Source organism: Helianthus annuus, chromosome 6 (genome assembly GCF_002127325.2).
Source record: "Helianthus annuus cultivar XRQ/B chromosome 6, HanXRQr2.0-SUNRISE, whole genome shotgun sequence".
Lineage (NCBI taxonomy): Eukaryota > Viridiplantae > Streptophyta > Magnoliopsida > Asterales > Asteraceae > Helianthus > Helianthus annuus.
In genome coordinates, this window is record NC_035438.2 from 38,776,329 (window position 1) to 38,801,847 (window position 25,519).

General features: G+C 35.9%; 1 protein-coding gene across 1 annotated transcript; it reads left to right on the forward strand.

The window, feature by feature from the left end:
• Window positions 1–3,579: 3,579 nt before the first annotated feature.
• LOC110865249 (probable aldo-keto reductase 4) lies at window positions 3,580–5,323 on the forward strand. Its single transcript, XM_022114485.2, has 4 exons — window positions 3,580–4,053; window positions 4,195–4,367; window positions 4,464–4,566; window positions 4,818–5,323. Exons 1-4 carry the CDS (start codon window positions 3,640–3,642, stop codon window positions 5,151–5,153), a joined length of 1,026 nt encoding a protein of 341 aa, XP_021970177.1. The 5' UTR covers window positions 3,580–3,639; the 3' UTR covers window positions 5,154–5,323.
• Window positions 5,324–25,519: the final 20,196 nt, after the last annotated feature.

Sequence of the window (25,519 nt, forward strand, 5' to 3'; positions counted from 1 at the left end):
AACTACCGAATCACACCAATTCGTTGAAACCACATATTCGTGTGTTGCAGTTTGGAAAGATGACCGAATAGAAACTAAATGAATTATGCAACATTTCCAAATTTTTTGCTCTATCTTTCATTGCAAGATCTTTATCTATCATGTCATCAACCAACTGCTCAAAATCCCTTTTCGGTTCTCGGGCTCGCATTCGAAAATCCTTGCATTCGACACAACACACCAAAAAATAAACTTCAAATATTTTAAAAATAATACGATACGTCACGATATGCTATAATACGATACTTAACGATAAAAAATAATAAAATTTTAAAACTCATTAAAACAAAAATAACCAATAATAAACATCAATAACAAACCGAAAACACCAAAAACCAAGCACAACACACCAAAAATAAACTTCAAAAATTTAGTGCCTTAATACGCATCGTATAGGCCTATACGATGCGTATTAGGCCACCAGCCAGACAACACCTGCACCTGCCAGTCTGCCATGTCTTTTACTTTATTCAATACGCATCGTATAGGCCTATACGATGCGTATTGAATTGGAAAAGTGTGCGGATAGACAGGGCCGGTGTGCCAATAGAATTTCCCTTTTAAAAACAACAATACTATATAAAAGTTGTGGGCCACAGCCCTTGTCTTTTTTGTTCCCTCTTATAAAGCCATGGTCATTGATTATGAATTATATTAGAACAAAAAACCTATCCACCCCTCACCCTCGCAACATACATCTAGCTTTTTTTTTATTTTTCTTCCCTTCCTCCAACCATTGCCGGCAAGAAAACATGACCTCCACAGTCAGAAAACTAGACAGGAAGAAACTCTAGTTCCATACCTAACACTGGAACTTGAACACCAAGTGGTCGTCGTTCTAAACAAGAAGAAAAGGAGACAAATGGGAGAGGGATAAAATAGATATAGCCGATGGGAATGATGAGAGAGAGAGAGCGCGCGCGCTTCTAGGAATTGCGAGAGAGAGAAATAGGCGAAAATGAGGTCTATGGCAGTGGAATTTCATATTTCCGGCTAGTTAACACAATACACGTACAATATGAAATTTCACACATTTTGGAAATGTCAAAAATAAATTTTATTTTTAACAACAATTTTTACTCCCTGAAAAATAAACAATGTGTACATATAATTTTATAAGGCTGGAGGGTGTGGGGGCGCCACTGCCGCCACCTCACCATGTATAGCGCCCATATGGGCTCCATCACCACACCCTCCAAGTGAAGAGGGGGACGCCATCTTCCATTCGCCAACATGGTAGCGCCAAGGTTCAAATGTTTAGGTGAGGCCCACTAGTTTTAATCCAATCAAAAAAAAAATTAATTTTGTTCAAGTGGGGCTCCATCCACACCCTCCAAATTAAAAGAGGACTCCATGGCTTACGTGAATCCTACGTGGCTTGATAAAGCCCCTAGGGGCTCAAACCACACCTTCCAGCCTAAGAATTTATACCCACCCTGTATTTTTTTAAGACAAACACCCATATAACTAAACAAAAAGTAATAAAATCAACTCCATCCATTAAAAAAGTGACATATGTGTTTATTGGAAACAATATATCTTCTCAAATTTTTAAAAGAATTTGTTTAAGAAAAAACTAATATATAAATAATATAAGATTAAATCAGAAAGGTCAATATTTAATTAAATATATATACAATTATTTTTTGTTTATGTGACATAGTATTCACGATTCACATGTGTAGTAGCAAGAATTGACTAAAAAAATTCATGTTTTCTTGGAATTTTGAATAGGAGAAACTTCAAACATATTCTAGGGACGTTGTCAAATACGGCAATTCTCAATGGTCAATATATTAAATTTATGTGGTGTTCTTTATTAGTTCCATTTGCATAAATAGTTATTAAAGGAATAACCATCCTTGCATATATAACAACATATAACACATCTTAAAACAAGGATTGAGTTAGTTTTGATGGTACTAGAACATAGTATTACCACTTTACATTCTGAGGCATTGTAACATGTGTTGGTCACATAATCTGTGGGATGTAGTGATTGTGAAACCGATCTTGAAGACTAGAACGAATCTATTTTGTGATCTAAAACCAAATAAATTTGAAGCAATTTAAACTAAACTACTTAAGAATCACACATTAGACAGAGTGATACTAGTTTTTTGAACACCTAGAGGGTTTTCCCTACTTAAACACATAGTAGGGTTTCGCTTTACCACCAGAGCAAAGCCTCGAAGAGTCTATCTATGATATGGTCTTTTCTAATGTTGGAAAGGAGGTTATGAATAATAATACCACTTTGTATTCCTTAACATAGGCAGAACTTAGTATTTCACTAGTGATAGTTGAAATATTAATTAATCAAACTAGAAGATTCATCCGTGTGCGTTGCGCCGCGGCCAATGAAATTGACAAGTTGTTGATCAGATTCACATTTACAATGTGTTAAAGATGTATTACTATTTTATACAAATAAGTAATTCGCCAAATAAGCTCAATACAATTAATGGTATCATAATTACTACGTTACATGACTTGTATCCATATAAATAACCTATCGTATTAAGCCCCCCGTGTTGCGGCGGGTGCGTAAAACCGTGACAAATAGCACCAATGCCACACTATAGCCAACGACCACCAACATTGAAGTTGCGGCGTCTTAACGTGAAGAAATTAGACCGACATACAAAACATAGAAAATAATAACTAACTCGATTTAGGACTCGCGCGTTGTGATGAACTTATTAAACGGAAAAAATAGACGACGTAACTAACTGAACCACACACGTACGTTGCATCTTGTTAACTCGCAAAATTTAGAACGAAGCGTATAACAAAACGTAAAATCGTTGAACCACACACACATTGTGTTGTGTTAACTCGCCAAATTTAGAACTAAGCGTAAAACAAAAAATTTTGCAAAATATGAAAAACATAGGGAAAGTAAAAAAAGTTGTGAGGTTAAACTGGAAAAACTAAAGCTTTTGGGTTAAAACTACACAATCACCCGATCATGTAAGTGCATTGAAGTAAAAGTGGAAATTATGTTATTCATGTGGTCCTGTTGCGTTTTTGTTTGACGTCTAATATGGGTTCGTGATCTAATCCGGTGAATTGTAGAGATTGTTGTTGAATCCAATTAGATGCTTGATGTAATGAGGTCGTATTAATAACAAATAATAATTAATATAACTAAGTTTTCCGAGCCCGGGAAGCAATCCCGGGTAATAACCTAGTATACAGATACAGTAATATTTTCTCTCTACTTCACTCACAACCACTTTTTATACTCTTTATATTTTAAAAACGCACACACATAATTTGATAGCATGAATGTGAATATTGTTATTCCACAAAGGCAATGAAGACAAGACGATATATTTATTAAAATAAGATTATTCTTTTTTGTTACAAATATTACGTTCCATATTATTTTATTACTTTAAAAAGATAAAGACTTTTTAAATCAACTTAGGCGCCTGGAACTTTTGTGAGCCGACATACGTAGGTGCTGACATCCATATGGATAAAATTCTACGTGGTACCGACTCCGATTGCTATAAATAGGATTGAGTGATGCGTTCATTTCATCAATCATCAATCAATCAAGTTGTACTGTAGAAACTAAATTTAAAACCAAAAATGGCAAGCAGAGTACCAAGAAGGCAATTGGGTTCACAGGGTTTAGAGGTCTCAGCTCTGGGTTTAGGATGCATGGGCATGTCCGATCTGTACGGTGCTCCCAAACCTGAACCTGACATGATCAAGCTCATCCACCACGCCATCAACGCCGGTGTCACCCTCCTCGACACCTCCGATGTCTACGGCCCCAAAACCAACGAAATCCTTCTCTGCAAGGCTTTGAAAGGGGGGATGAGGGACAAAGTGCAGCTGGCTACCAAATTTGGGATCAAGCTCGATGGTTCCTGGGAGGTCCAAGGCGATCCCGCCTATGTCAGGGCTGCCTGCGAAGCCAGCCTCAAGCGACTTGAGGTCGACTGCATTGATCTCTATTACCAGCACAGGATTGATACTAGCGTGCCAATCGAAATCACGGTTAGTTAGTTAGTTAGTTTTACATCATCCATCCTTGTTTTTCTTACATAAACTTTCCCAGAAAAACAACTACATGTATGTCATTTTGTGCTTTTGGCGTACAACTTGGGCTAGCTTTTGATGTTTTGTTTTCGTCAATAGATGGGGGAACTAAAGAAGCTAGTGGAAGAAGGTAAAATTAAATACGTTGGATTATCAGAGGCATCAGCATCCACCATTAGAAGAGCTCACGCCGTGCATCCAATTACTGCGGTACAACTGGAATGGTCCTTGCAGTCAAGAGATGTAGAAGAAGAAATTATTCCCACTTGCAGGTGTGATATCGTCTTTCCTCCTTTTCTTTTCTATATTATAAATTACCAAGTATCCAATCTTCGGAAGTTTTTTTAACGCTTATCATACTCTTTCAGAGAACTTGGGATAGGGATTGTTGCATATAGTCCTCTAGGACGTGGTTTTTTCTCACATGGTCCAAATATGTTGGAGAAGTTGGAAGAAAGTGACGCCCGTAAGGTATGTTGTCTACATCTTTTTTGTTTTATTTTCCAGTTATCGTCCGGTCACTTCCATCTCTGTCCGTTTCAATAAAAAGACGTTAAACATTACAAATCCACTATTTTCTAATATCGTTTGATTCGGTTCCTTCCATCTGTCCAAAGATGTTGGAGAAGTAGGAAGAAAGCGGTGAAAGCTCTATGTGTTTTTGTTTAAATGCCTTCAGTGTTCAAACTAACATTATATTTGAATCTTTTAATGTTTCGTAGTACTTGCCAAGGTTGCAACCTGAAAATCTCGAACACAACAAGATCATGTATGAGAGGATTAATGACCTAGCGACAAAGAAAGGGTGCACAACTTCTCAGCTAGCATTAGCATGGGTTCTCCACCAAGGAAATGATGTTGTGCCCATTCCAGGTACCACCAAGATTGAAAATTTTGAACACAACATTGGAGCTTTATCTGTTAAGCTAACACCAGAAGATATGGCTGAACTTGAGTCTATTGCATCACCTGATTCAATCAAGGGGGATCGATATGGTGCTGGTTTTAAAACATATAAGGACTCAGAGACTCTTCCATTATCGGCGTGGAAAGCTTAATCAACTATACGAGTGTTTTGTTTATTCGTGTGCTCGTGTACACAGAATACGTATTCGTTATTTTTAAGAAATGTCTTTCAGTTTTTAAAGCTTCATTGCACTTTTCAGCGTTTACTTTACTATTGCATGTAATTTTGAGAAGAACAAATAAAGTCATTTTTTTGTTTAAAGAGCATGCTTGAGCGGGATTTTTGATGTATGGTTCTGCACGGCTGGTACCGTTTTTGAGGGTTGCTTAAACACTCGCTGTACTTGATTTTTGCAAAAGAAATATTTAAAAGACAGACTTAGAAAACATAGTTTTCCAATAAAAGAGTTAACACACGCAGTTTTCCTCTAAAATTACCTACCAATTTTAGCGTTTCTTTTTAAATAAACAACCGTATTAGCAACCCGTTTAGGGACAATGCATTTTCTTTAATTTTAGACAACTTTTGGGTCACAAACACTACAAGAGAACTAGGCCATGGTCGACAGAAAATTTCAATCAAAAAGCTGCCAAAGAGTTACCAACATATATGGACCAGTGTCATTCAAATAAAAATAATAACTTAAAAGAACTCTTAGTGATTTGTGAATGTCTAAGCATCAATTGGTAATAAGAGACCAATAATTATAGCAGTTACCTTTTTATGTTTGATTCCCGATCAGTTGTCCTCTAATGCATTCGGACAGCTAATCCGTCAGAAAGCAGACAATTTTCACAAAATAAGTCACATGATCAATCACTGCACATTAGGTCAAACATGGTCATATTAGGTAAAAAATGGTCACGTCATATGATGGTTACCAACAAATTCAAATTAGAGCAAAGTAGATACATACAAGTCCTAAATACAACAAGTTTAAATCTTTAACTATAAAAATACAACAACATTTTATATGAACAAATGAACACCCTAAATCCACACAATCAAATCAAGTTCCATATAATCAAAATGGGAAATTAGGTTAGACTTGAACACAATCAGTTACCTAATACATTGGGTTCAAATGGCGAAGTGGTGGCATCAAGTGGTAAGTGCCAACTTGAAATGTAGTTAAGCAGTGTGGTCGGGGGTCTGATTGGCAAGTTTATAGTGAGGTAGGGAAAGGGGGACGTGTGCGATGGTACTGCGGTGGTAGAGTGATGGTTAGAATGGTGGTGCGACGGTTGGGAGGGGTGGGTGCAACTGCACATGAGGGAAATGGGAAGGGGCGGGAGAGAGGGAAAGTTAAAATGAGTGTGTTGTCAAAATGTTTTAACTCAAACCTTTCAATGACATTGTGGAAAATAGTTTGTCACTATTTTGGGTAATTTAGAAAAAAATGAAGTATATTCCGAATACATTATAATATATATATATATATATATATATATATATATATATATATATAGGGTAAGGATAGTGTAAAAAGGGCCTAAAGTGTGAGAAGTGTATTATAACACTATATATAATACTATATAACACCATATAAACACCGTATAACAATATGTAACACCATATAATACCATATAACACTATGTAACACTATATAACATTATATAACAAATATAACACTATACATCTATCATAGACATGCTAACAGACAACCTATAGTGTTATATTTTTTATATAATGATATATAGTGTTACATAGTGTTATATGGTATTATATGGTGTTACATATTGTTATACGGTGTTTATATGGTGTTATATAGTATTATATATAGTGTTATAATACACTTCTCACACTTTGAGCACTTTTTACAGGATCCTCTACATATATATATATAGGGTTGGGCTATATAGAAAACCCTAAAAATTTTAAGAAACCCTAGAAAACCCAACCTCCCGACATTTTTTTTTTTGAAAAAAATAACACATGTAATATACATGTATTTAAGATTTTTGGGCCAAAAAAAACAAAAAAGCGCCGAAGGAATGTTTTTAAAAAAAAATAAACAAGTTTCAGCATTTTTTGTCTCACACGTGTTAGTCACAAAAGTTGCTGAAATTTGTTTATTTTTTTTAAAAAAAAAAATCCTTCAGCGCTTTTTTGTTTTTTTTTTGGCCCAAAACTCTTAAAAACATGTATATTACATGTGTTATTTTTTTCAAAAAAAAAAAATGTCGGGAGGTTGGGTTTTCTAGGGTTTCTTAAAATTTTTAGGGTTTTTTGTCTAGCATTAGCCTATATATATATATATATATATATAGAGTGCGGTTAACATACATTAAGCCTTATCGTACTTCACGTACGCGACACCAGTAACCGTCGGATCAGGGCACTAATCACGCATAAGACACAAAATAACGCATGGGATCCATTTTTTGGTGATAATCACGCATGTGGGTGATAATCACGCATGGAAAGTATAATCACGCACGTTTTGATGGTAAAAAAAATAATCACGCACGTTATGTTTTTTGTCGCGTACGTTAATGTAGGTTAAGGCGTTTTGTACATTATACTTTTTATATATATATAGGGGAAGGTTCAAATGAAAACCACTAGTTATTGTGAAAACTCGAAAACTAATTAAAAAAAGCCAAAAAATCATACAAATTTTTTTTTTATTTTTTTTTTTGCAAACCAAATTTCCCAGGTTTTTTTATATAAAAAAATTTCAAAAAAAAATTATATGTTACATAAAGTCATATTAGGTCATAAAATGTTAATTTAGTGTTCATGACATGTGTATGACGATTAATACATTCATAGGTCTTGTTATGTGTTACTAAGTGTGACAACTCGCAAATTCGGGCCAACATCTTTACGCTCTTGAATCTCGCACACACCGTGATCTTATGTATTAGACTTAATTGTTATTATCTGGGCCGTCATATGCATAACAATGTCTTTTCGTGTCACTTTTTGCATTTGAAATTATTCCATATATAAATAACCAAACTTTTTGTGCATAACCACTTGTAACATGTGCTGTGCTTTGAGAGTTTTTCAAAAAAAAAACTTGATTTTTTAATTTTAACCCAAAGGTTTTTACATTTTGCAATTTTAACCCTACATATTTGTTTTTTTAACTTTAACCCAAATTTTTCATTACTTCTAACCCAAAGGTTTTTACCTTTTGCAATTTTAACCCTACATAATTTGTTTTTTAACTTTAACCCAAAACTTTTCATTATTTGCAATTTAACTTCACAACTTTTGTCACTTATACTTTTCATCTTTGGCAAATTTTCGGTTTACGTATGGTTCTTAATTTTTCGAGTTAATACGACGCAACGTACAAGTGTGGTTCAACTTTTTTATGTTTTGTTTCAAATTTTTCAAGTTAATATGACGCAACGTACATGAGTGGTTCAACGTTTTTACCTCTATTTTTTCATGTTTGCCAGGTTCGTCGCAACACGCAGACCCTAGGTCGAGTCAGTGTTGGTGGTCGATAACAATTGTGTGACATTAGTACTATTTGACACCGTTTTACGCCTTGCACTCAACGCGGCGTGTGCTTTGGGGGTTTTCCAAAGAAAAAATCGTTATGCATATGGTTGTCGTAACCTTGGCTTTGGGGGTTTCTAAAAAGAATTGATTTTTTTTTACTTTTCACCCAAAAGTATTTCATAAATTACTTTAACTTGAAACTATTTGTTTTTTTACGTTTAACCCAAAACTTTTTATCTTTTGTAATATATCCTCACAACTTTTTTTACTTTCAACTTTGGTCATTTACAGTTTTCATTTTCCACAAATTTTTCGCTTTATGCTTGGTTCTAAATTTTATGACTTAACACATCGCAACGTGCGTCTTTGGTTTAACTTTTTTACGTTTCGTTCTAAATTTTGCGAGTTAACATGACGCAATGTGCGTGTGTGGGTGAACGTTTTTACATCGTCTATTTTCCCCCGTTGACAGGTTTAACATAACGTGCGAGTCCTAGATCGACTTAGTCATAATTAAAAAATCCCCGCCGCATTGCGGCGGGTCTCAATTCTAGTTTTTATAAATTACCTGGTCACAAACGAACTAACCCGACACACACGAACGTTGGTGATAATTGTCTTAATGCTTTTGGAAACCACTCTATAGTAATATTTAGTGGGTAATACTATAAATATATATTTAGATATATATTGGTTATTATTTGAAGTTTATGACACGTATATCGCAAACTATTTTTGCGATATACGCTTAGCGTGACACGAATACAAACGTAGAAAAATATATTTTTTTACAACCCGGCACAATCATATTCTTTTTCACGGATCTATTATATTTTGGTATAAACGAGTAACTAATGGGTATAAATAAGTGGGTATTTTATACAAGTTACCAACCCACCATACCAATTCCCATCTGTTCAAAGACTTACCCCCAACCAACGTAATACTTTGCTTTTCCCACCCATCTTAATTCTTTTAATTTGATTAATAAATTTGTCATGCTTCATGATTAGCATGCTTGTACTATGCCAATACCCACACTCTTCCTTGACTTTTCTGGTAAAAAGATCGGCCTCCTCAGTCCTCACCATCGCCCATACTTCACCATGATTCTTGTAAGAAACTATCCTACACTTCCATCATAATGCTTTACATTTTTTTTCAATTAAAAAGCAACAGAACATCCTCACTTCTACATCTCGGCTGGTATACACACCCACACACCTCTTATAGTTTTATTTTCAAGTCTTACAAAGAAAAAAAATATATATCCAGGAATCAAGTTTTAATCTAAAGGTTTCAAGTGTTCAAGTTTCCTTTCACCATTCATTCTCCTTGCTTGTCTAAAGTGAGTAACCTCTTTTCTAAATTTATAATTTATAAAGTTACAAGTTTGTTTGTATATACATTCACCCAATTAGTTGTTGTTTATCTAAAACTTGAAAAGTATGAAACTAACACTATAAACAATATTGGTTTTTCCTAGAATTGTCGGTGATATCCTAAGGCTTTTATCAACACCACAAATTAAGTCACCATTAATTGCAAATTATTCTTAGTCAACAAGATTTGTAACCATTACATAATTCTCTCCCTAAAAGATTTGTAACCGTTGCATAATTCTCTCACTAGAAGATTTGTAACCATTGCATAATTCTCTCCCTAGAATCAAGCTCTTGTAATTATTGTATTCACTCTTGTACCACTACATATTGATTTGTAAATAATGAGAATAGCATCTTGATTCAATACAAACTTCTATTGTTTATATGGTATCAAGAGCCTAAAAGCTCCCTTGAGCCATCTCCGATCCAAAACTCGACAGACACCTTCTGTCCGCTTCCCTTTTCTTTTCTTTCGATTCACCATGGCCAAACCAATCATCCACAACCGTCAACCCACTACTTATGACAATCGCCCAACACGCAACCCAAATCCACCCACAACTCGAAACCAATGGCCATCTAGAACTACCAATACCAACACTCGCCCGACTCGCAACAACAACACCTATTGCTACTATTGTAACATTCCCGGACATGACATCAAAGATTGTCGCAAACTTAGTCGCTTCCTACGAGAACACAATGTCTCGCCTTAAAATAACAACACCCCGGTGGTTAACTACACCACCCCTCACCTAACGGCTACAACCCCATCTTGGATGTGGGACACCGGTGCGTCCAACAACACCGCGAACAACAACCAACAATTTACCGTTCTTTCCGAATACGGAGGACCCGACAAGATCGTGCTAGGTGATGGTAAAACTCTCCCTATAACTCATATTGCTCAAACAACTATTCCAACAAAATCTCGCCCACTTATTTTAAATAACATTTTAATTGCTCCTAATCTTCGAAATAATCTTATTTCCGTTGCCAAAGTTTGTCGTACTAATCATGTTTCTGTTGAATTTTTCCCTATCATATTTTTGTCAAGGATCTACGCACGGGGGCGCGTCTCATGCGAGGAGTGAACATCAATGATGTTTACTATGGACCAATCTCCTTGTCTCCTCAAGTCAACAACACCCAAACAAACTCTCTTCTCATGTGGCACCACATACTTGGACATCCATCGCTTCAAGTGTTTAAATCTTTAATTTCTAGATTGGGACTTCATAGTAATAAGGTGACCCATGAGTTTTTTTCATTGTGCTTCATGTTCACTAAATAAAAGCCACAAACTACCTTTTGGCAAAAATTCTTTTGTTGCTAATCAACCACTACAACTTCTCTACTCTGACGTATGGGGTCCCGTAAAAACGTCAATAGATGACTTTAAATACTATGTCATTTTTGTTGACTATTTTTTCAAATACATTTGGTTATATCCAATCAAATGAAAATCTGATGTCAAAATTCTTTTTCCACAATTTAAATCTCTTGTTGAAATTTTTTTTAAAAACCAACATTGTTGCGTTATTCACTGATAATGCGGGTGAATATGTGGGTCTCTCACCATATCTTGCCTCTCAAGGTATCTCCCATACACGACACCACCTCACACACCGGAACAAAACGGTATTGCCGAACGACGTCACCGACACGTTGTTGAAACCGGCCTCGCATTACTCCACTACTCCCACTTACCATAACATTTTTGGTCTCATGCTTTTCAAACCGCTACTCACCTCATAAACCGTTTACCTACACCCATTCTCCACAACAAATCACCCTATGATGTGTTGTTCAAAACCGATCCTACCTATTCAAAACTTAAACCTTTTGGTTGCCTTTGTTACCCGTGGCTAAAACCATATGCCACTTCAAAACTACAATCACGGTCCATGGCATGCATCTTTCTTGGATACTCCTCCTCTAAGGCGGCATTCAAATGCTATGACCCTCTTAATCAAAAACTTTATCACTCTCAACATGTTCAATTCTGTAGGATCGTATTCAGACCCAGACGAGTCGATCAGAAGAGTTTTACTCAGTTTGAACGTTGGAAACAGACAAACTGAGTTCAATTCAGCAAGTATTACACTTTAAACTGTCGTTTCTATTGATTGAATGACGATTACAGCGATTCGACACTTCGGCAGCACTTCGTTGCAAAACCGGAATAATTTTTTTTCTGATTTCGCTACTACCTATTTATAGATGTTCTAATTTCGCTTGAACACATCTCAAGCGAAATCACATCAATAACTCAAGCGAAATCACTATGATACTCTCGAGCGGAATCAGAAAGTTGTTGATTTCGCTTGAAATGTCCAGATGTCATTTCAAGCGGAATCTCCACTAATTCACTTTCTCGTTTTTCGTGCCCTGATCTAACTAGCTCTATACAAGACTCGATACAAGACGAATACGACAGACGGATGCACCAACAAACTCCCCCTCGGATGTTGACAGAGTCTTCTGTGTCGAGTCTTCGCATCTTCAGTCTTTATCAGTCTATGGGCTTCTCTATGAAGTATTTGACGCTGTAAGTATCCTCAATCTTTATCTTCTCTTCTCTTTCATCACCAACAAACTTTTCCCCTCTTATGTTGACTTCTTCTCTATTCATCAGCACCAACATACACTCCCCCTCAAATGTTGAATCTTTAATCTCGTCAGCAGCAACAATCTCAGGATCAGAACCTTGCTCTTAGTCATTCAGACTCCCCCTCTCAATCAGCTGGGATCGTAGTTTGGCTTTCACAGGTTCAGATTGTTGCCTGGCTCAAATCTGCATATTCTCTACCACAAACATAAGTTTTATGATATCAAACTTTAACACACTCAGACATCACTTGTAAAAAAATCTCAAAATGATTTATCATTTAGTCTCTGATGAACCACTTGCAGGAATATCATTTTCAAAGCTTCTTATGACCACTTGTACGACAGATTTTAAACTCTTTTTACTCAACTCCCTTTCACAAAATGTCATCATGTTTAGCACTTAGAATTTTGAAAATCAGCTCTTCAACACCAGTTGTCGAAAATCTTTTTTGTGTTTATCAAAATTTATGCTAAAACACAATAAAATCTTTTTGGATTTTTGAAATTCAAAACTGACACCATATGTAGAAATACAACTATGCAGAAATGAAATCTATACAGACAATATTTTTGTGAGTTTGTGTAAGAGGATCATATCAGTTTCCGAGACAAATCACCAACACCGTTAAGCTTCATTTCATTTTAAGTTATAAACAATTCGCCTAGATTGTCAGTATACTAGTCCACTTAAATTTTTACACAAAGTTCAATTGTTTCGAGATACGAGATTAATGTTTTAAGGACTTAAACTTATTCGCGTGTCCCACTACTTGAATATACTCCCGTATCCAGATCCCAATATTCAGTCTTACAGGTGAGTATACCACAGATGATATCTGTAAAGGGGTTAGGTGCGAAACCGTGAGTGCTCAGGTCAGAACTTCCGTTCAGCAGAGAGATGACGGTTCGACTTTAGGTGTGTCCCTTTTAGAGGATCTTTTCTTCAACAGCAATGATTATCAATTTTATTGTTTCATCATTTTGCTGAGGGCGACGCTATATTTCAAGCATTTGCAGAAAGTATTATACGGGGACTAGGTCAGAATTTCCATTCAGCAGAAGTCCCGGGATAATACCCCAGATATCACTGAGTATAAAGACCTAGTATCTCAGAAAGAGGGACCTTTCAAACAAGATTTCAGGGGTTACCCATATATCCAAGAAGTTGTTCCCCACGATATAAGCAAGTTTGAATTTAGGTTTATATCTCGTCACAATCTACTAAATGTGCAAAAACCTACTCACACATCCACAGTGAGATTGTTTATCACATTTTTAACTTTCCAATTCTTTAGCATGTTGTGATAATCCACTGATGTACTATCATTTCCTCTTTTTCACAGCAAAACTCATTTTTGATTTTATCATGTTTTTGGCTTTTTCAAATTTTCTAATGTTTTTGGATTTTCTGAAATTTTTACTCCCCCTAAAATGCAAACACATTTAAAGAAATTTGAACATAAACTGTACAAGTAAATTGACAACCGATATCAAATTGCCTCAAATCGCCATTCACTTGGCATAAACAATCAGAACTCCCCCTGTCAACAAACTATTTTCTCATTAAGATTTCAAAACACTTAAGTTTGTTTTAATCAAAATGATTTTTCCGGAAAATAAGTTTAGTTGATTTTACCACTTGTAAGTTCGGGGATGTGGTTCATCATATTGTCTTAAAACCAAATATATGAAGATTATATCAAGTTCAAATTAATGACCTTGATTAATCACTTTTGCAAGAACCAACCTCTGTACCACTTGTATGCAAAACACAATAAAAAACAAAGAATGACGCCGATTCATGTTCCACTCTTACCAACCTGGGAACTCCGGCAAGTCAGGTTTTTCTATTCAAAGAATATATCCACCCAAGCCTGACCAGCCTTGGGTGTTACCGAGTCATCAACACTCGGTTTCTTACCTTTCCTCTTCTTCTCATAGAACTCTTTAACCCCTTTGACTTTTCGGTCAACCATTTTACCAAATATATGTTTTACTTTGGGGTTAAAAGCCTTTTCTACATCAAAAACCTTTTTATCAGAATAAAATTGATTTGAAATCTCAATTTTACCAATTTTCTTCTTAAAATTTTCAGCTCGAAGTGATGGAAAATTCTCATCATCCACAGTCGGAACTGATTCTTCACCGTTTACCTCAACCTGTGGCTCCTCTGATTTTATGGAATCAGATTCATTGCCAGAAGATAGCTCCTCTGATTTTGACCTATCAGAATCATCGCTAGAACTATCAGCAGACTTCTTAACAACCCAATTCTGGTTGTCAGATTTAGCTCTTTTCTTGTAAAACTTGTTTGAACATTCACCAATTTCAAATTTTGAATTTTTGAATAATTTGGTTCTATCAATTGGCGGTTCAAACTCAATCACTTTTTCTTTTAGTTTACGAGATACTCCCTGTTTTGATTGTATTGCCTTAGAACAATCTCTGGCAATATGTCCAATAGAATTGCATTGGAAACAGATTCTCGTGTCTTTCTTCTGAACAACAAACTTCATATCTTCTTGCTTCTTAGCAAGGAACTTTCTATTTGATTGTCTCCAAAATTCTTTCTTTTCTTCTTCATCTGCTGATGTACCTGAAACAAATGTCATTTTTTATTAAAATCTCGAACATATTTTTCATTTTTCTGTTTTTGTGTTGGAATAAAACCTAAACCTTTCTTTTTGAAATTACCGTTATGGTTTGGTTTCTTTTGAAAACCAGAATCAGAACCGTAACCCTTTTTCTTGTTTAATCTTTGTTGAACTCTTGAGGTGTATTTTTTAGGTTTATTAGTAAGATTTAAATCTTTTATTTCAGAAATATTGATTTCTGTTAGTATGAAAACCTTTTTTATCATCTCAGTTTTGACACCTCTTATTGGAAATTCCTCATCAGAATATAATTTGTCCGAATCATTCAAAGTATATGCCACTTTAAATGTTTCATCACTCAAATTAGATTTTGATAACAGGAATTCTTTATCATAAACTCTTTTGCCATGTTTTTCATTTTGACCCGGAGTGCTAGACTCGGACTTTGACTCCAACACGGACTCCGACTTCGACTCCTCAGTTTCATCTTTATCTAACACATGACCCACCACTTTCTTCATCAATTGAGATTGTTGATCAGTCTCAGACGATGTAAACGTGACATCAATACTTTCTGGCAAATTGACTGTAGACTCAGACTCCCACTGTAAATTTGTCGCCTTTTGGACTCTTTCAGAATTTGGATTTCTGGGCAAATATCCATTTTCCAGCGAGGGTGGACACTTGTTATAACTGACACCTTGTTTCTTACCAGAATTCTTCTTGTTAGTCTTTATCTTTGTGTCATTCTTCTTGTCAGTCTTTTTCTCAGAAGTCTTTTCTTCAGAAACTTTTTGTTCTTCAGTTACCTCATCATCTTCAAATGCCTTCATGCCTTCAACAGTTGGATAAATCCTGTCAATGACATAAGAAGTACATGAGTAACTTTTCAATAAGCAATTAACTCTTTCAGTTTCAATTCTTTGTAATTCTACTTTTTGTTCCAAAGCAGCACACTTCTCGATGTAGTTGTTCACAACATTTTGTTTGATCATGAACGCTCCTTGAAGTGTCTTCATTGCTGTTGCCTGTTCTTCACTGGTGTCATTGTACATGTTCATTGCTTTGTTCAAAACATCATACGACTCCTTCAATCTGTTCATGTTGTTAAGCAATTCACTGTTTTTTCTTTTTCAAGATCACACAAGTTTCACAGTTTACTTTCATTTCACTAGCATCAGCTTTTTCATCAATTTTGAACTTTGGAACTTCTTTTACTTTTCTTCTCACTACCGGTACTGCTTCATCTTCACTGCTGACCGGTGTCTTTACCTTTTTCTTTTTCTTCTTGGCCTTGTCATCTTCGCTATCACTTTCTGCCATCATCTTCAGATGTTGTGCCATTCTTTTTTCATAATACTCGGCAACATCATCATCATCACTATCTTCTTCAATACGAGCAACAAAAGCTTTTTGGGTTGAAGTTTTGTTTGGATCATAATCATCCCAATTAAAGTTCTCCCAGCTAAACCTTTCAGGTAATTTCTCATCATCTTGATCTATTACCAAAGCTTTTCCATCAGCCGAAACATATTTATCCCAGTTGAAATCTGTTGACGACTTTTTCTCATCATGATCCACCATGCATGCTCTCTTTGAAGAATCTTCAATCACTTTCCTCCCATGTGCTACTTGTGGTTCTTGTTGTGGTTGAGCAACTTGATGGTAAATAGCTTTTCTGTAGTAATCATTGTTGTTGAAAGGATTCTGACCTCCACTTGCTTCGCGATTGGTGCACTCCCTTTTGAAGTGTCCTTTTTCCCTGCAACGAAAACAAGTGACTTTAGATTTATCAAAACCCAAAGTAGAAATATTAGCTTTACGTAGATCATTTCTTCCTGTGATCTGCTTGAATTTCTCAGCTCTCCTCAACACACTAGCCAAACACCATTTTATATCCATTAGCTCCATCTATTCAGCATCTATTTGATCGTAATCCTCTTTTGTAAGCATTGGATTCCCGATCTTTCCTGCCACAAAACTATTGTATGATTCTAACACCATTCCCAACAAAGACATGTGATTCTTAGCAACTTCCTCTGAGTAATCTTGATCATTCTCAAGATTTAATACAATGTTGCATTGATGTTTTCTTCCATTTCTTGTTGCTGAAATGTTTGGATCAAATGATGGAAATGATGAAAAACTTGTGTTGCTGTTTGATCCTTTTGATGAACTTCCTGATGAGCCTTTAGCATTGAAAGCAGTTTCAACCTTTGGTGATAAGTTGATGGTTTTTTTCATTTAACCCTGCTTTATAGTACAAACCGATGTCTTGTTCACCATCAAAATCTTTCATTCGAACAATCTTCCGTTGCTCCATCTCTTGAGCTTCCAACTTTTCAATGAATTTACTCAAGGTTAGCGTGCTAAATCGTTTCTTGTTTCTGAGCATCATCAAATATGTGCCCCAAGTTTCATGTGGTAACGCATCAGCTAACTTTTCAATCAACTCCTCATTATCTTTGTTGATACTTACCCTTCTCATGTTAACCAACAAATTGCAGTATCTTTCAATGATCTGTTTTGTGCTCTCATTTTTCAAACCACGAAACAAGTCAAACTCTTTCTTTAGAAGTGATTTCTTGTTCTTGATCATTTCTTGACTACCAACAAACTTTGATCTTAAAGCTTTCCAAATCGAATAAGAACTTCCATTGTGTTGCAATAAGACCATGATGTCTTCTTTCACAGCTTGTTGTAGCAGACTCAGCATCATTTTCTCATTTTTGTATTTTCTTTTGTCCTCAGCACTCATATCCTTGATAGCAATCACCTCTTCATCGTCATTTGTCGGTCTCACATACTTCGTCTCAACACGTTCCCAAGCATCTAAATAGTTAGCTTGTACCCAGTTTTCAAAACGACCTTCCCAACCCTTATACTCCTCAATGTTCATGAGCTTAGGCGGTTTTTGCATAGTACCCGTTTCGTTTTCCAACATCGTGTTCTGTGCAAGACTGATCGGAGTAACCGGAGTAGCGAATGCGTTATAAAACTCCTCATCCATGATTCGGATTTCAAGAAATTCACACACAGTCAGTTCAAGCGAAATAACCAACTTCAAACAAAAACACTTTGAAGCGAAACCCCTGATTCAAGCGGAATCAAGACAATACTTGTTCAAGCGAAACCTTGGTTCGAGCGGAATCACCAAGATTTTTCAAGCGGGATCACCAAGCACTTTGGAGCGGAATCACAAAACAATTTAGAGCGGAATAACTCGTCTCAAGCGAAATTATCAAGAACTTTCAAGCGGAACCTTGATTTCAAGCGAAATCAAACCCAAAATGCTACTGACGTCATCATACAATCGCTGATTTTCAAGAGGAATATCAAAAACAATCAGTTTTAGATCGAATTTTAGCTTGAAACTTTCAAGGATTTGTTAAAATAAAATTCCGAGCATTTTGTGAAACTTTGAGCTGATTTTAACCGTGAAAAATTTTCTAATTTGAAAAAGAAGGTGTAGAAGTAAAAAAACAGCTGAATTGGTATGAACTCTTCTTCCTAAGCTCTGATACCACTTGTAGGATTGTATTCAGACCCAAACGAGTCGATCAGAAGAGTTTTACTCAGTTTGAACGATGGAAACAGACAAACCGAGTTCAATTCAGCAAGTATTACACTTTAAACTGTCGTTTCTATTGATTGAATGACGATTACAGCGATTTGACACTTCGGCAGCACTTCGTTGCAAAACCGGAATAATTGTTTTTCTGATTTTGCTTGGAACTACCTATTTATAGATGTTCTGATTTCGCTTGAACACATCTCAAGCGAAATCACATCAATAACTCAAGCGAAATCACTACGATACTCTCGAGCGGAATCAGAAAGTTGTTGATTTCGCTTGAAATGTCCAGATGTCATTTCAAGCGGAATCTCCACTAATTCACTTTCTCGTTTTTCGTGCCCTGATCTAACTAGCTCTATACAAGACTCGATACAAGACGAAGACGACAGACGGATGCACCAACAAATTCATTCCCCACATCTTTCCATCCCAAACCACCAACTCCAACCCTCTACATATGTCCTTCGACACCTTTTTAAATCCAACACCCTCGGTTCCCATTCCCTTCCCATCGCCTACATCTCCTGCCCAAAACTCTCCACCCACTGTTCACACTTCCCACTCTACCCAACCCACTCCATCACCCGAAGCCCAATAATACACACCAACCAAAGCCCAACCAACCACCCCATCTCACCAAACCTCCCACGGCCCAGTATCATCTCCCTTACAACTCCACGACCCATCTCCAACCTCCCCGGCCCATACACCACCCTCCACTTCCACCGTTTCCCCTCTCGACCCAATGCCCGAGCCCATTGACCAACCCACCCCACCCACCGGTTCCACCACCTCTACACCAATCAACTCACCCAACTCACAATATCATCAACCCGACCCTCCAAACAACCAAACTCCACCGCCTCGTCGACAACCCAAACCCAACCCCAAATACTACAACTCTAACTTTGTCAACTCCACCACCATTCATCCATTACCCGTGTCCCTTGAACCATCCACCTATACTCAAACCTTAAATGATCCGGATTGGCGTCACGCCATGGATCTTGAATATAATGCCCTCATCCAAAACAACGCATGGGAACTTGTACCTCACACCACCCAAACTCCCATTGGTTGCAAATGGGTGTTCCGCATTAAACGCAACCCCATGAAACTTACCCCCAACCAACATAATACTTTGCTTTTCCCACCCATCTTAATTCTTTTAATTTATATATGATAAAATTTAAACTGAATTAACAGTAGTTTATTATTAAATTAAAATTAGAATTAGAATTATTTAAAATTAGAATGGAATGAATAGTAACATAATTAAGAGATGAGCAAATGGTATCGGGTATAGGTATCGGTCTCAAATTTATCAAATCGGTGTATTTTCGGTACCGGTTCTGCACAGGTATTCACCGGTTTTTACCCTCAAATACCAGTGTCGTACCATTACCGACCGGTACCGAACCGTACCATACTAGGTATATTCGGTACCGGTACCCACTTTCGGGGATTTCGGTAACGGTATTTTCGGTACCGGTTGGTACCGAGCTCATCAAATCCTGTAGCAACGCATCAATGCAAGTAATTGCACCGTTTAGATTACTTTTCATACACACAGTAAGTAAATTGTATTTCGTTTGAATGAGGTTTTATATACACAACAACTTATTTTGCTTTCTTTTTTGTCTTTTTCTGTAATGAATGAATTGTAGCATGTAAAATTAACTTGAATATTTAGAATATTGATGAGCAAATCGTATCAAATCCTGCAAACGAACTGGTATCGTATCGGAACCAAATTTAATATATCAAATCATTTTCGGTACCAATTTGGTACCCACCTTTTGGCGTTTTCAGAATCGTTACTTTCGGTTCGACACCGGTCTAGCACCATACCTGTATTTATTGATGTTTACCTTCAAATATCATACCGTATTGTACCGAGCATTTTCGGTGCCGGTACCTAATTTCGATGATTTTCCGAATCGGTACTTTCGCTGCCGTTACCGGTACCGAGCTCATCCATATTTTAACGTGTTAGCACCGTAATAACTGAACTGAAAACAACCGAATTTCCAACGTGTAGGACGTGTGGGTCCTATTTTTATATAGTAGGTTATTTAAAATCGTTTTTTATGACGGAGTGACTATCCTTACCACATCATTTTATTTATGTTTTGATATTCGGTATCTGTTTGCCGTTGCTGACACGCCTTTTGTAGTCATTGGGTCCCGCCGCAACGCGCGGGCAAAAATTAACTAGTTTGATTAATAAATTTGTCATGCTTCATGATTAGCATGCTTGTACTATGCCAATACCCACACTCTTCCTTGACTTTCCTCCTCACCATTGCCCATACTTCACCATGATTCTTGTAAGAAACTATCTTACACTTCCATCATAATACTTTACATTTTTTTTCAATTAAAAAGCAACAGAACCAGTAGCGGAACCAGAACGATTTAGTTAGGGGGTCATCATAAGCTTATATTCTATACTGGTTCAAATTAGGCGGTCCATCTCTTAGTTTTTTCTTCAAAAACTCAAAATTTATAAATAAAATTCAAAAAGTTTTGATGACCGGAGGGTCAATGGACCCTCTTGACCCCCATCTAGTTCCGCCCATGAACAGAACATCCTCACTTCTACATCTCGGCTGGTATACATACCCACACACCTCTCATAGTTTTATTTTCAAGTCTTACAAAGGAAAAAATATATATCCAGGAATCAAGTTTTAATCTAAAGGTTTCAGGTGTTCAAGTTTCCTTTCACCATTCATTCTCCTTGCTTGTCTAAAGTGAGTAACCTCTTTTCTAAATCTATAATTTATAAAGTTACAAGTTTGTTTGTATATACATTCACCCAATTAGTTGTTGTTTATCTAAAACTTCAAAAGTATGAAACTAACACTATAAACAACATTGGTTTTTCCTGGAATTGTCGGTGACATCCCAAGGCTTTTACATGGGATTTTCAAAGATCACGTGTTACTGTTTTATATCTTTAGTTAGTAGGTTCGCTTAGATAAAGGGGCTTATGTTCTTAAGATCTAAAATCCAAGAAATATGTGTGTATTTATTTATTTTTTTGACACAAGTGTACATATATATATTTTAGTTATGATCATTATATATGTATTTTTTGTTGATGTGATCTCACTTGGTTGAGTATCTTTAGATGGTTGATCGAATAACATATTTTTATAAGTTCATGACATATCTTATGACAAGATAGTAAATATTATATATTTTTAACCCAAGTTCGATTTTTCATAGACATAGTGTTTAATGGACTTAAACATATTTTGGGGAGTTATGTTTCAAAAATAGATATAAATATTATACTTGGTCGTCATAAGATAAATATAGATTTGGTTAAAATTATATATATGTTTTATGTAATCAAAGACTGTGAGTCCAAGAAATCGGTTTTTGACTTTAAGTTTATTTTAAATATTTACATGAAGTTATTACGATTAGAAAACCCTAAACTATATACTTGTATTTTTTTGTGGGTATATTTACAAGTATTACTAGTCTAAGAAACGAAATTTTCATTTTTCTATAGCTATAGTATTTGAGGGGAATATGGGTGTGAAAATATAATATATTTTTTTACACAATCAAGAGGTTATTTCGAAGTATATGTCTCTAAAAGTAATATATAATTTTATATTTACTTATTTGTGGATCGAGATGAGTTACAACTTGAGTTAAGATAATTATTAATTTTATACGCCTGAATACGAGTTTCATACGAGAATACAAAGATGAGGTATGATAATTTTATCATTTATATTTATATATATTTTGTATAAATATATATTTTCAAGAGACCAAAGATATACCACCAACGATTCATCGAGTTAAAGCAGTGAAACACGACATATATTCCTATTGAGTCTAACTAGTTGGGTTAACAGTATACATGATCAACTTGTATGCTAGGAAACATCGTTTAGACATTAAAAGTGTCTTATTATTAATTAGGACACGGTTAGGTCGTCACACTCGCACGCGGACTTTTCTTCTCTATTAGTTGTTATTTGGAGCTTACGTTTTGCCGATCAGGTGAGTTCATAACCCCCACCTTTTACGGTTTAACATTTTTATAAATGTTTTCGATGGTGGAAAGACATGCAAGTTTTGCAAAAGTAAATAATTTTTTTCGATAAACGAAAACCCATATTTCTAAACCATGTTACGAATGAATTTCAAGGAACTCAAATGGTTTACGAACGGTTCATACTAAATATACTGGTTTTACAAAACAAATGTGATTCTCGAAACGTGTATGATTTTCTTGACTAGGGACGGGGTCGTCCTAATTATAACAATGGGACTGGGTTGGCCTGCTTTTGAAGAACGGGACACCCAGTGATTTCAAGTTCCCTTTCTATCTTAAATGTTTTCGGATTTATAACTCTTGGGGGAAAATACATGTCTCAGTGGTATGGTTTAGCTAGGGAATGGACTGTTAGATCATGTGAGCGAATAGTAATCTCTCTTAAGTGCCATTAATCTTGTATAAGACCGAGGGCAAAAGTGGTAGATCTATCGGGTGTAGCGATCCCCACTCTTGGGTCCTTGTGTGGCCCATGTAGTGCTTTTGTTGTTCTAACCGGGTGGACCGGGGGAAATTCGCTAGGGTTGAGTGCTTCCTATGTCGCCGCATATATTAATGTCCTTGCAAAACATTAATGATCTGTTCATAGACGCTTACATACCAGTTATTGATACTCGGATTTTCAAATGTTTTTAAGATTCATTTGATAAAAACTCACAAATACATGATTTATGAACTTGGGTAACGTTTTCAACTTATGTACAAGCAGGAGGACGGGTTGGTCCTACCTACAAAGACTATTTTGGGCTCGACCCATTCTCACTTGTGCAATGCACAAAGACTCTCGTGGGCTAGACTCACAATTTTCATATAACACGCCGAGAAAAATGATTTTTCTATATTTTCTCAACAACTTTAAAACCAGTTATCAAAAGATTTATTTTAAATCTTTTTCAAACAAACTATGAACTCGCTCAACTTTATGTTGATTTTTCGCATGTTCTTTCTTAGGTTACATTTTCAAAACTATGGAACGGTTGGAATAGGAGAACCCATGGGAATTCGAGTACTTAGCGGCGTTCACTTTCTAGAAGTCTTAGCTTATTTGCTTCCGCTGTGCAATGAAGATACCAGACCAGTCACGCCAGCTCTGATATTTCGGGGTGTGACACTAAGTTGGTTTAAGTTATGCAAAGTCACCATAGATCATAAAAGGTCATTTTAGGGTTAATTTAAATTTCCATATCCTATAAATGTATTCTACTTGCTTTACTATGTGTATTAAATTGCATACCCAGATCTTATAGATTGTGTCTTGCCACATGCGTCTCAGTTTCCATATCCTGACGTTGTGAGTATATGTGCGTCACTGGTTTCCATATACACCATAATGCAATCCTGAAAGTGTGAAAACTCTATGACATATGTGGTATATTCCTAGCTTTATTTCACTTGGTGGCCTCTCTAACAACTTTGTGGCCTTGTTAACAATCCAAAATGTCAAAAAACATGTGACTTTCGAAACCATCACACATGTAGAAACCCATCTCACAAAGCATATGCACACATGTAAAAGTTTGGAGAAGCATACACGAGCCCATACAAAACCATTTTGGGTATTTATAGACCACCAATTCCAACAAACTATTTACCACCAAAGTAACTAAAAAGTTTGTATAATACACATTACAAGTGAAAACCAGATGGTTTGTTGGGACGAAGAAATCAAGAGAATATATAGGTGTCTAATGAACATTCATTTATCGTTTATACCTATTTTTCCAATGGAACACTCGTCAAAAGATGATTCCCACTGACAAACCCCTAAAAGCCTCATCGTGAATCTTTTGAAATCTTGTCTTTAAATATTGGAACGGTTATCGCTGAAATGTCTTCTGAAAAACACTTCCAACCTACAATGCGTGTATAGCATGGGTTGGAATCTTATCTAAAGTCCTATTTCAATTAGCATTAGAAACATACTACCAGAGGAATCTCCACGAGAAAATGATTCCCACCGACAATGATAGAGCAATCTGCCCAGAGAACCTAACCACCTAACCGCATTTGTGTTCCCTTAGTAATCAGTTGGTAAAGTACTATTTTTCTTGTTTAGGTTGTCCATAGATGAATTGATTGGTCAAGGTGTTCAAAATTGGATATTCAGGTCCGTATCCGAAAAATTCATATATGGTCAATAAATAAGGGTGTTAACAATTGGATATCCGAAATTTTCGGTCTATATCCGAAAATTCGGATAAGGATTGGGATAATAAAACATATGTCCGAAATTCTAAAAAAAATGTTCCAAATAAAACTAAACTACAAAATCTAGTTGCTTTAAAATAGAATAACCCAAATTCCATTTGCTTCAAACCTCACATAATACATATAACAAAATTTTAGCAATTCGTATGATTTCTTTGGAATCTATAAAATTTCAAAAGCAAATCATCATAAAATGAACTACCTAAGTTAGTTATTGATTTCAAGCACAACGAATTGATTGAATCTTGATTTCTTAAACAAAGAATAGGCTTGAACTAAAGCAATGAAGAACTAGTCAAACAAACTAAATCTTGAACCAAGTGAACAAATATGTGTACTCACATAATTAATATTAGAGGTGTCGATGATGTTGTGTTCCCGAGTTTAATAAACGAAAGAAAATAAGAGAAAATGAATTAAGGAGAGAAAATAAAGAGAGTAAAAAGAAAATGTTTAATTAATTATTGTCCTGAGTTCGAAGGAAATAAAAAGAAAAGTTAAGATTTTATGTATTAAAATATTTTCCTTCCCAATCTA